We start from the raw sequence: 12913 nt of genomic DNA on the forward strand, positions 1-12913 counted from the left end.
GAAGCAGGCTGGGCACGTGTAGAAACGAGTCTTCCCTCCCAGGAACCCCCAAACCTCAACCCAGCTGCTCATTATGTTTCTGCTGCTGCCTATCCATAGATGGAATTACAGGAGAGGAACGACAGGAGGGGACAGGTGCCTGGCTCTCAGGGCCCTGCTTGCCACCTACTGACACACCAGTCTCCCCACCCACAACCTGGCAGGCAGATTCGCGGGCCAATCCTCCAACATTCAGGGACACACTCTCGGCTTCTAGTTCAGACCAAGGGCAGCAACCACAGCCATCACCAGCCACTCACAAATGCCCCTATTTTGTGCAGGCCCCTCTTCCTCATTTGAAGAGAAGACAGGTGTACAGCTTGAAAAAGTGATGTGAAAACATACCATCTCTGTCTGAGCAGGCTGTGTGATACCCCTCAAGAGAACTTGGGGTTGGTTTTCCTGAGACCTAATTTACTCAATAATTTAATAAATACTTGTGTGTTCGTTACCTGCCAGGCACTGATCTAAGGTGGGGACCTATGTGTCAACAAGGCCCGCCGAGTCTCTGACCTCACAGAACTTAAAACCTCTATCCACATGAAGACCTCTGTCTTGCCAAGCAGAAGAGAGAGCAAAGACATTCTACTAAACCTTTGGGGTTTTTTCCACACAGGAGACAAAGGCACTTGAAGAAGAAACATTTCTATCAACATAATTAGCAGGCAAGCCAAAGCTATGAAACACCAGTGTTTTTCTTTTCTTTTTTTTTTTTAAGGTTACTAAATGAATTCATTCATATGTCAAACAGAAAAACCAACTGGAAAAACCTGTCCCTCGGTAACATATCAGCCAAAGGAAGTGAGTGATCCCAGTTCTCTGTTTAAACCCTCCCCCTCCTCTCTGCAGACCTGCTGTTCACACGTGTTAAACATTAATTACAACTGTTACTCATTACATAGCATAAAGCTCAGAGTACCAACACAATTGTTAATTTCCTCCCAGGCCCAAGGCATTCTGGGAAGCTGAGCAGGGGGCAGGAAGCATTGCTGGAGCCCCACTGGGGCCAATGGTGAGGAGGTGGCATGCGCAGGGTGCACCAGGTGAGGGTGGCAGATTCCCCGTGGACTCTTCTGCTGAGGCTGAGCCTGTTTATTCTAAGCACATGAGCATGAGTCACAGGCTTGGTGGGAATAGCGAGCCTGGAGCAGGCGCTGACGCAATCACTGTCAGCACCACCACCTTCGGAGCTCTTGTGCTTCACGGTGACAAGTTACCAGCCCAGTACGGAGTGGGTGCAGCGGCTTCTGCCTTAAGAAAAGCCACCTCACCCCAGCACAGGTAAAGGGAAGGTTCAGACCTGCTCGTGACATACTCACAATGTCAATGCAGCAGTGGGGAGAGCGCCTGACTCGACTTCATTAGCTGCGTGGACAGGCTGCTCACCGTCTCTGAGCCCGAATGGTGCCATCTGTGTGATGACAGTGAAACCACACCATCCCTTCCCTTGCAGGACTTCACAGGGTTAACCCACGCCAGCCTCGTAACCGTAACCGGGGCTCACTGTCTATTAACTTCCTGCCCCTCCTCCATCACCCCCTTACCTTCATGAGATTATCTTAAATTAGCCACCTGAGCTGGCTTAGGGATGACTCACAGATGTTTAGGAAATAGACATACCTGGGACCTTACTTTCCCCTTCCTCTGCCCTTTGAGCCTCACTTGATGAGGCTGGGAAAATGTCAAAACTCAAGAGGGTGCCTGCCAAAGGGGTGACCAACATAGCAATAGCACCCCTTCAGCTGACAGTGACAAGGGAGTACCTGGCTGTTCCAGAATAAACCAGTGCACATCCACAGAGGATGTGGAGGGAGCACAGAGGGGCCCCAGCCCAAACTGGGACGGGGGTGGGGAAGGGAGTCATGTCAAGGGAGGCTTCCTGGGGGAGGTGGCACTGACACACCAAGCCAAGCTGTGATACCCCTTTCCTACCTCCTCCCTGAGCCCAGCGCCTAACATATAGTAAGTACCGAGTGTGCTGTAGGTTCTCAAAGTGGGGTCCCCAGATCAGCAGCCTCAGCAACACCTGGGATCCTGTTTGAGAGGCAGATTCTCCAGCCTCATCCCTGGAACCTACTGGATCAGGAGCTCTGGGGGTGGGACCCTGTAATCTGTTTGACGCTTCTTGCCGGTGACTCTGCCACATGCTCTGAGCAAACCAACCAACGAACGAACATGTCACAGCTAGAATCGAGAGGGGTTTGGGGGAGACTGGCAGTGGGGACCCTCTCATACCTGGGGACCAGTGGTCTAGTCCTCAGGAGGGACTGAATAAAGGATGGAAGAACTGGGTGGTTCACGGTGAGAACTGTTGCTGGAATCGAGAAGGGAGTATCTCCTACAGAAGTGTTGTTTTCCACACTATCCATACCTCTCATTGCCTGCAGTAACTGGGAATGAATTTCATAAATGGGCCCTCTGTGCCCCCAAAGTAGCTTTTTATGCAGTACTGTTTTAATATATAAAATTAAATTTTACTGAATACAGCAAGCCTTCCCTGAGCACCAGTAACCATTCTCTCAGGCATGACCCTTTAGAGTTTATGAAGTCTTTTCAGCCAATCTTCTCCCTTGATCACCACAGAGATCCAGCGTGATAGTTTGTGACAATCCCTGTTTTACAGACGGGAAAACCAAAGCTCAGGAGGCTGAGAGCCTGTCTGAGATCCCACAGCTGGTGAGTGGTGGAGCTGGCATGTAAACTTGGGATTGTCTGACTCCTACTACTGTCCCAGTGGCTCCTGACATCAAGACACTGTGTTGAGCTTTCAAGGGCAGAGAAATTGGCCAAGGAGCTTAGTAAGGAAGACAGATAAGTACTCAAAATAAGTATATTCAGCATTGAGTCATGTCTGTCTTCTCTTTTCGCTAGAAGGCAGGCCCGTTGCTGGCTGAAACCAGGACATTGCTTTAAAAGTAACTTCAATGGGGACAAATCTCCAGACAGTGAGTTAAAAACAAAATGCCTCTGTTTCTCTGAAAGATCTTTTTTTTTTTTTATTTGACTGTGCCAGGTCTTAGCTGCAGCACGTGGATCTTTGATTTTCATTGTGGCATGCAAAATCTTTAGTTGTGGCAAATGGGATCTAGCTCCCTGACCAGGGATCAAACTGGGGCCCCCTGAATTTGGAACAGGAAGTTTTACCCACTGGACCACCATGGTAGTCCCTCTCTGAAATATCTTAAGGGTGCCCTTCACCCACTCTCTTGCTGCCCAGCACCTTTAGTAAGCACTCTGATCATTTGCTTCTTCTCAGAGGCAACGGCAATCATTAAAAAAGTAGCTTTTAACTGAACCCACTGAATTAAAAAGAAATGTTGATCCATCCTCTGTGTATGGCCCAATTGGCTCTGCCATGAGGTCTCCAGCAGTTCCTGTTCCCTCCCTGGGCCTCAGTTTCCTTGGCTGGACAAGGAGTGGGATGCCGTGGTGTGGGGACTCCTCCCTGTGCAGAGCGGGGGCAGAGGATGACCAACCCATGGGATGGCTCTGGTCATCCCCGTGCAGTCACGAACCTTCTAGAACTTGGGCTGTCACAGGCTCCTCAGCTGGAACCATTTCAAGTGGAAACCTACACCCCAGGCACATATCCTACTCGCTGTAGACACAAGGAGAAATTGGTGATGTTGCCAACAAGGTCATATAGTCAAAGCTATGATTTTTCCAGTAGTCATAAATGAATGTGAGAGTTGGACCATTAAAGAAAGCTGAGCGCTAAAGAATTGATGCTTTTGAACTGTGGTGTTGGAGAAGACACTTGAGCGTCCCTTGGACAGCAAGGAGATCAAACCACTCAATCCTAAAGGAAATCAGTCTTGAATATTCATTGGAAGGACTGATGCTGAAGCTGAAACTCCAAAACTTTGGCCACCTGATGCGAAGAACTGACTCATTTGAAAAAACCCTGATGCTGGGAAAGATTGAAGGTAGGAGGAGAAGGGGACGACAGAGGATGAAATGGTTGGATGGCATCACCAACTTGATGGACGTGAGTTTGAGCAAACTCCAGGAGATGGTTAAGGACAGGGAAGCCTGGTGTGCTGCAGTCCATGGGGTTGGAAAGAGTGGGACACAACTGAGCGACTGAACAACAACCCAGGGGCTCTGGGAGGATGAGGGCTCTAGCACATTACATGCAGTATCTTGCGTGGTGTCAGAGAATTGAGACATCAACAGGGTAAGGGCTTGGATTCTAAGTGGGACTTTATAGGTTCAAATTCTGGCTCTGCAGCTGACTAGCTATAGGATCCTGGGCAACTGTTTCTTCTCTTTGGACTTCAATTTCTGTATCTGTAAAAGGACAAAACTAAGATCCCAGGAGGTGGTTGGGAGGATGAAATGAGATAGTACACGCAAAAGTGTTCTGTAAATACCAGCACTACCAGTACAGTGCTCTGTAAGCCTCACCAGGACCCTCTGCAGCAGACACGTTTCCCCAGAGAGAGCACGGAGGCCCCAGGAGAGGTTCTATCCCTGTCCTTCCAGGGGCCCCCACAGATGTGGAGACTCCACATCCATGCCCCTCCCGCCCCCCAGAGCCCAAGTCTGCTTCTCTAGGTTACCCACCCAGTCCTCAGCCCTCTCCCCGTGTGGCCACCTCCTGGGTAGGCTCTGTCCATCTTACAAAGCCCAGGGGCTGGTCAGACCATCTGCACCAAGCTGTGCCACCCGAGACAGCATGGAATCACTCAGGGTACTTCTCTTGCCCCACGCTGGGCAGGGAGTTGCATCAGTGAGGGGTTGGACCTGCTGCCTATAAAGTCTCTCGGGGGTGAGTCAAAGCAGCGGGGGGAACCGAGTCCAGCCAGCTCTGAAGGCAGGGGAGTCTGCTGGGTGGGCAGGGGGCTGACAGCCTGATTGTAAAACTGATAAGGCATCCGTTTTGGAGGTTGGGATCAACCCCCAACCTCAGGCCAGGCATGTATGCTGAGACTCCGGTGCTGGGTGCATGGGGGCAGGGATCCTGGCTGAGGCTATCAGCAGCTTCCCATAGGGAGGGCAGGCAGGAAACCTCCTTCACCTGCTACAGAACTCTGAGCGAAGGGAAGACTATCATTCCCAGGAAGTGAGGACCACCTCAAACCCTGCAATAGCTGTTTTCACGACAACCAGGAAGTGATAATCGAGACTTCCCGAAAGGCTGCCCTGGCTGAGAAGGCCACCTTCTGTGGGAAATGCCGAAGCACCCCTTACAAGAGCCTCCTTTCATGACTGCAATGCAGGACAGCACTGTGAAGGGCAGAAAGCACTTTTGCTTCATAGACTGAATCACAGAGGTAGTTCAAAGGGCTCCCCTTCCCTCAGCCTCCGGCCAGCATGCTGGAGTCCTGATGAAATGAAGCATGGAAGGAGCCTTGAAGTGGGGGGTTGCAGGCAAAGCCCTCCTGATACCAATGCGGCCTCACTCAAGCTTCTGCTGGCCAATCTCAGTGACAGGAAGCTCATGATACACTTTCAGGTGTATCTGAAATTCTTACCACTCACCGGGACCGTATATCCCTATGGCTCCTCCTTGGTAGGCCCACCTCTGCCCTTTGGGGGTGCCCATACTGTACACCTTTGGAAATCTGAAAACACTGCCCGGGTTCCTTCATGCAAGCTAAACAGGCAGAATCAGAATATAAGGGATGGAAAGAGATGATGACAGTTTTGCCCAGTGGATTTTTAGCCCAGTTGCAGATCCTGTCCCCAGGCTCCTGGGGCCCATCATAGCACCCAAGGGCCCAGAGAACTGGGCGGGGCACTTCAAACAGGGGTTGTGAAAAGGAGGATGAGGCCCAGCTCAGCACTGCCTTGCTCCCTGACACCACCAATGACGTGCTAAAGCATGTGCTGCACACTCTACTCATTCAGGCAGGAGGTGGGAGCCACCTTTGTTCCTGAGCAGCCACCCTTCCTGGTTTAGAAATGGGACTCTGGCAGCACTTCAGCAACCCAGTCGAGCTGTTTCCACTCGTTCTGGTTACCCGAGAGGTGGTGCATCCACTTCACTCCACCTACACGGTGGGCTAGGAAACAGGAGGGTGCTCCTCACCTGACAACTTCTGTCTAGATGTGGGGAGGGGATCTGGTCAAAGACTCAAGACTGGTGCTCACAGCATCCCTTCAGCCAAGGGAAACAACTTCCTTCTATGCCCCAGAAATCAGAACTGAGCCAAAAGCTTCTTGGGGAAAGCACAATCAGTATCCAGGGCTTCCCTGGGGGCTAAGCAGTAAATCCACCTGCAATGCAGGAGATTCGATCCCTGGGTCGAATCCTGGGTCGGGAAGATCCCCTGGAGCAGGGCATGGCAACTCACTCCAGTATTCTTGCCTGGAGAAGCCCATGGACAGAGGAGTCTGGTGGGCTACAGTCCATGGGGTCTCAAAGAGTCAGACATGACTGAGTGCCTTAGCACACACCCACAATGAGTATCCACTCCAGAGCAGGACACACAGTTGATGAGGTAAGTGACTTGATGAGACACAGGTGGGGACAGGATTCTGCATCTGCCTCCTAACAGCAGCCTAAGAAGTTGACCTACAATGACACATGTGATAGCAACTCAGCAACAGAAAACCAAATTCAGAATGGAGACCCGTGGCCCAGAAACTTATGTGGGGACCAGTTCTGAGACCTTGTGATCCTTTGTGAAATGTATAGTAGTTCTAAAACCAGCTTTGGGCAGAATTGGGCAAGTTCTGGCCTGAGAGCCTTCTGAAGAGATGATGTCGTGTGGGGTAAGTGCTTTTCATTTTAACAAGCCTGAGAATCCCCTGGGGGTCTTTTGAAACTTATTGACTCTGCAGGTCTGGGGGCTTCCCTGATGACTCAGATGGTAAAGAATGTGCTTCCAAAACAGGAGACCCAGGTTTGATCCCTGGGTTGGGAAGGCCTCCTGGAGAAGTGAATGGCTACCTACTGCAGTATTCTTTCTTGGAGAATCCCATGTACAGAGGAGCCTAGCAGCTACAGTCCATGAGGTTGCAAAGAGTCAGACATGACTGAGCGACTAACACTTTCACTTTCTGCAGGTCTGGTCTGGGGCCTGAGACTCTGCATTTCTCACCAGTTCCCAGGTGATGTGATGCTTCTGGTCCAGGGACCACATTTTGAGCAGTAAAGCACCAGACTAGACCAAAACATCAGAGGTAACATGACCTGCAAGGTGGTCAGTCCAGGAGAGGGTGAGATGCCACAGCTGCCTGCAGTGTCATCTCTTGCCATGGCCCCTTGGTGTCTAGAACAGTTGGTACATGAAACGTTTAGCCCTTTAATCAAACTGGTGTTTGCGAAGAGCCACCTCTGGAACAGCATCAGTCCCATTCTAGCTTCTCCCACACCCGGGATCAACCACGCCAGGGGACAGTCCTTGGCTTTCACTGTGCCCAGAGTAGGAAAGGCTGTGAAATGCACTGGAGAGATGTGAGGTGACCAAAGACCTTTCAGTTACCCAATTACTCTCAGCCCTGGCTTTTGGCTGGCACACACCACCTGCCAGACGGGCCCAGCACCCATAGCACTGACTATATGGTGAAAGAACTGCCCCACCAGGGTCACGAGCAGGAAGCTCTGCAGGCCTAGAGAGGCAGCAAGGAAGCCCGTGGGATGCGTGGATGTGCCAGGAGGGCTCAGAGTGATGGCAAAGGAAGTGCAAGACTTTCCCAGATAGGACACAGCTGGGAAGGGCACTTAGCAGAAGGCAGAGATTGCACAGAGTGCTACATCCAGGGAACTGAGCCATACATGCTAGAGTAGTCAGAACCTCAACTGAGGGAATCAAGACAAGTGGAGGGCAGAAGCCTCACTTCTGAGCCCCAGAAAGGGAGGAAGGGTCCAGTTGTGCTTGAAAATGGGAGATTCTAAACAAAATGAATGTTAAGAATAAAAACTCTTCCTTTATGACCTTCAATGTGATAAGAGTTAGTCACTCCATGTTTCTTTGTTCATATGCCAAAACTCTTAGAAGCATAGAAATTTTTTGCATCTGACTTTCCCCTTTTAACATTAAACATAAGCATTTTCCGAGGCTGCTATACATAATATACTCTTGTCAACGTCACTTTGTAGTGGCTACTCAATATTCCATTTAATCAATGCCCAATGCCGAACATCCAAGTCGTTCCCCATCTCTCATGATCATCATGCCTTTTTCTGTGCTTTCGATCATAAGTTTGGATCCTAAGGACTGAGATTAGGATCAAAGGGTGTGAACATAGCTGAAGACAGGTGACACATATGACATACTGCTTTTCAGAAGGCTGTGGGAGCAGAGAGGCACCTGAATCATTCAAGGGGCTCCGGGCCAGGGGCGAGGTCAGCCCCTGAGGTCAGGACGTGCCCACAGCCTGTGCTCTGTGAACGGGCTTGTGCTGAATGAAGCTGGAACAGGAAATGCAGTGGCCCTGGATGTATGCAGGCCGTCGTAGCTGCACGACAGACTGATTTTCTTCTAGTCTTTAAAATTTCCTTCCAAAATCTTGGCTTCAGTGAACTAGAGCATTACCAACAGGACCAAGACAGAGTCAGACAATGAGATCATCTGGGCTGTCTAGATCCTGGCCTCCAGGATCTTCCTCATCTTTAAAGGGCCCAGCTGCACTAGAAACCCTGTGGCTTACCTGAGCAGGCAGGGACCCATGCACTTACTCCCTTTACACAGGTGAGTGCCATGCAGGTGAGCAGCCTCCTCTGAGTGGGGCCGCTGGCTCCTTACCTGCCAGAGCTGGGATAGTGACCCGGTTCCACTCCCATGGCTGATCGTACTCGTCAGCGGGCCTGTCGTCATCCTGGGGCAGCTTGCTCTCCCGCAGCCGGGGGCTGATCGTGCTCTCTGAGTCCGAGTCCACGCTTTGGCCCTCGGGTTCATAAGGGGTGTCGTATAACTGGATGCCTTTGTGCTGCGACCGGACGCTTTCCTGCCTCTGAAATTCTGCAGTCGAAAAGGAAGGAAGCAGAAATGTAAAGTGTGCACAGCACATGCCTCCTCACCTGGGATCTGCCGGATGATACACATGGGAATTCAGAGCCACCAGCCAGGGAGATGGGGACTGCACAGAACAGACCCCTCATTGCATTTAACCGCTGCCCTCCCCTTGAGGGCAGTGTCTCTGCTTCATGGCTCAAGGCTTCCTCACAAAGATATCAGGTTCTGGACCAAACAACAGAACCAGAATGCTCCCTGTCACCATCCGCTATCTTCAAGGGCAGAGTCCACACATGAGTGTGATGTCCTGGGTGTGTTCCAACACCAGCCCAGGACACACAGAGCTCTCAGCAACCCCCCGCTTACAGATGGGGGGGGTGGTCTTCCCACTAGGGCAGCTCCCTGGTCTCTGGACTTATCATTCTCCGCCTATAAGATGAGGAAAATGAAAGTGAAAGTCGCTCTGTTGTGTCTGACTTTTTGAAACCCCATGGACTATACAGTTCATAGGATTCTCCAGGCCAGAATCCTGAAGTGGGTAGCATTTTCCTTCTCCAGGGGGTCTTCCCGACCTAGGAATTGAACCAGGGTCTCCTGCATGGCATAGGCGGATTCTTTACCAGCTGAACTACCAGGGATAAGATGAGGAGACTGGGCCAAATGGCCCTCAAGTTTCCACACAGCTCACATATCCATTTACAGACCTACAAAGCCAAGAACCACCTCCAGAGAACCCAGGGTCGCTGATTTCTCCCCTACAAAGCCCCATGAATGACCCTTTGCCTGCATTTCTACTTCCCTCAGGGCCTGCCTGTCTCCTAACACGCTGAATACAGCCAAGACACTGGAGAGCAGAGGTCCAGTTTCACTTCTGAATAAGGAAGGAAAGCTCTTAATCTTCTGGAGAGGATGCCAGGGCCCGGCTCCAGTGTGGGCTGAGCAGCGGCCGCCCATCGAGATGAGGCCTCACACAGGGCACGATCCTTTCAGCGACTGCTGACTCCTGAGAGGACAGTGGCGACTGAATGACAAATGCCAGGATGCTATACTCAGGCTCCTCCTCATCAAAAAAGGGGGCATTTTTCTGGCTTTGATAATAAACACCCCCTGTGTGCAGGGGGACAGGAGGGGTTGCTGAGGCTGCTCTCGGCAAGCAGAGAGGTTTGCTAATTTAGGCAAACCTAAATTAGCATAATACTGTTTTCAGGAAGGGGTCTCCTGCAGGGCCCGCGAGGGATGAGGCAGGAGAGATGACATTTGAACTGACAGCTCTGACAAGTGGAGGGATAGGACGAGGGACAGGATTCCTTGTCCTAGGACCAGGGCAAGCCCAGGCAGCACAGCTGGAGAAAAGGTGCTCACTACCCACTTTCTTGTTTTATTTGTAAGATATATATATATAGCATTTGCCATTTAACCATTCTTAAGTGTGCAACTCAGTGACATGAAGTACATTCACACTGTCAGGCAGCTATCACCACCATCCATCTCCAGAACTTTCTCATCATCCTAAACTGAAACTGTCCCCCACTAACCCCTCCATTCCCCCTCCCCCAGCCCCTGGCAACCACCATTCCCCTTTCTGTCTCTGTGAATCTGACTACCTGGGTACCTCATCCAGTGGAGTCATATAAGGTACTTGGCTGGGGACACTTGGTCTTCTTTGACAGTCTTATTTCACTTACCACAATGACACATTGTAGCATGTGTCAGAAGTCCATTTCTTTTTAAGGCTGAATAATAGTGCATTATATGTCTGTTTGGGGCTTCCCAGGGGGCACTAGTGGTAAAGAACCCGCCTGCCAATGCAGGAGACTACGAGAGATGGCAGTTCAATCCCTGGGTCAGGGAGATCCCCTGGAGCAGGGTATGGCAACTCACTGCAGTATTTTTGCCTGAAGAATCCCATGACAGAGGAGCCTGATGGGCTACAGTCTGTGGGATCGCAAAGAGTCAGACATGACTAAAGTAACTTAGCATGCATGCAAATGTTTATTTACTGCCTACTTCTGCTGGAGCACCAGGTCCAAGGAGGTGGGAAGAGGGGAGATAGGGCTTGACACAGAAGTGGTGAGGGTTTTGAGAGTGAGCCGTTCAAATGGAGTTATGAGGCGTTCTCCAAATCAGAATTCCAGCACCACAGGGACACAACAGGAACCCATGGGAGTCACACATCTTGAAGAGCAGTTGACAAAACACATAGATGATGTCAGCCCTTCCTAGGAACAGCATTCTTTAGACTAGGCTTCATGATTCAATACCAGCTCATAGGGCCGACAAAAACTCCACCCTATGCATAGCACCCGATACAACAGAAACTAACTGATGCTGGGCAGTGACCTTTAGTGTTTTAAATTAAACAGCGCTATGGTGATATCTTTCAGTGTCACATCTTCTGGCCTTTTCATACTCATAAAGAAAGCTGAGCACTGGAAAACTGATGCTTTTGAACTGTGGTGTTGGAGAAAACTCTTGAGAGTCCCTTGGACAGCAAGGAGATCAAACCACTCAATCCTAAAGGAAATCAATCCTGAATATTCATTGGAAGGACTGATGTTGAGGCTGAAGCTCCAATACTTTGGCCACCTGATGTGAAGAGCTGACTCACTGGAAAAGACCCAGATGCTGGGAAAGATTGAAGGCAGGAGGATAAGGGGCGATAGAGGATGAGATGGTTGGATGGCATCACTGACTCAATGGACATGAGTTTGAGCAAGCTCTGGGAGATGGTGAAGGACAGGGAAGCCTGGTGTGCTGCAGTCCATGGGGCTGCAAAGAGTTGGACACGACTGAGCAACTGAACAACATCAACACCAGGTGGTATCTCCCAAACTTCACTGAGTTACATCCCAACTTCATGATTTTGCCATTTTCTAGTACCACCTGGGTTATTATTTACCATTTTTATTGATGTTGCCTCATTTTTTAGAGTAAATAAATCCACTTAAAAAGGAAACTTTTAATTACCACCCCATAAACCATAACCTTTTACCAAAAAACAGATGATAAACATAAAAAGAACGAACAAGAACAAAGCCAGCTAGGTAGGTACATCTCCCAAAGCCCAAGGCTTGCTTTCTCTCTGCTGAAAAGGTGAACAGCAAGCACTGGAGAGCTGATGGGGCATGCAAGCAGCAAACCAAGATACCGTCTTTGGCAAATAAGAACAACTTTCTCTTTTTAGAAAGAAAGAAAATGAAAAGTGAAAACCTCACTATGTGGCCACCTAAAATCCTGTCTCCTCTGAGATGTCCCATACTTTGGCAACACATGGCTTTACTGGGTCCCTTGAGTAAAGTGGGATGATTTATTAGTTTTAAGGATGATACTTTCATTTTTATGGGGGAGTAAGAGAGGAAGAGGTTTCCCAGGTGGCGCTAAAGGTAAAGAACTCACCTGCCAATGCAGGAAACATATGAGACCCGGGTTTGTCCCTGGGTTGGGAAGATCCCCTGGAGAAGGGAATGGTAACCCACTCCAGTATTCTTGCTGGGAGAATCCCACAGACAGAGGAGCCTGGAGGTCTATGGTCCACGGGGTCACAAAGAGTCAGACATGACTGAGCGACTTAGTACACAAGAGGAGAAGAGAAGAGTTATAAGAGGCAGGACTTGGCCACTTTCAGGCAAAAACCAACTGGAAAGTACTGGAGACAACTCTGTAAATTACGAAATCTATCAAGCTATTTGAGCAGTGTTTTGTGGGGTTGTCATTATCCGCATCACTGCCATCCTGCTTCTAAAGACTGCAGTTTTGCTTCCTGTCTTTGGAAAATTCCAAGGGCTTGGGACATTGGGAATGCAGCTGACAGGGACTGACCTAGGAAAACCACCTTCCACTTCGTCTTCTTTCACAAGGAGGATTGACAACCAGTAATATGTACTCTACAGTATCCAAAGCACTTCGCATGAAAATTCGCCATTTAATCTTGGGCCTCAGAGCAACTCACGGATGCTCTGTGGGCCGCC

The 12913-nt window shown here is 50.0% G+C and overlaps 1 protein-coding gene across 1 annotated transcript in view; it reads right to left on the reverse strand.

Moving 5' to 3' along the window:
* The window catches only part of SHB (SH2 domain containing adaptor protein B), a 138865-nt gene that overhangs the window by 41755 nt on the left and 84197 nt on the right, over positions 1 to 12913 (reverse strand). The window contains exon 3 of the mRNA XM_027549704.1: positions 8736 to 8951. Within this exon, the coding sequence (XP_027405505.1) occupies positions 8736 to 8951 (216 nt within the window). The remainder of the gene's footprint in view (positions 1 to 8735; positions 8952 to 12913) is intronic.

This window comes from Bos indicus x Bos taurus, chromosome 8 (genome assembly GCF_003369695.1).
Source record: "Bos indicus x Bos taurus breed Angus x Brahman F1 hybrid chromosome 8, Bos_hybrid_MaternalHap_v2.0, whole genome shotgun sequence".
In the NCBI taxonomy this organism is placed as follows: Eukaryota; Metazoa; Chordata; class Mammalia; order Artiodactyla; family Bovidae; genus Bos; species Bos indicus x Bos taurus.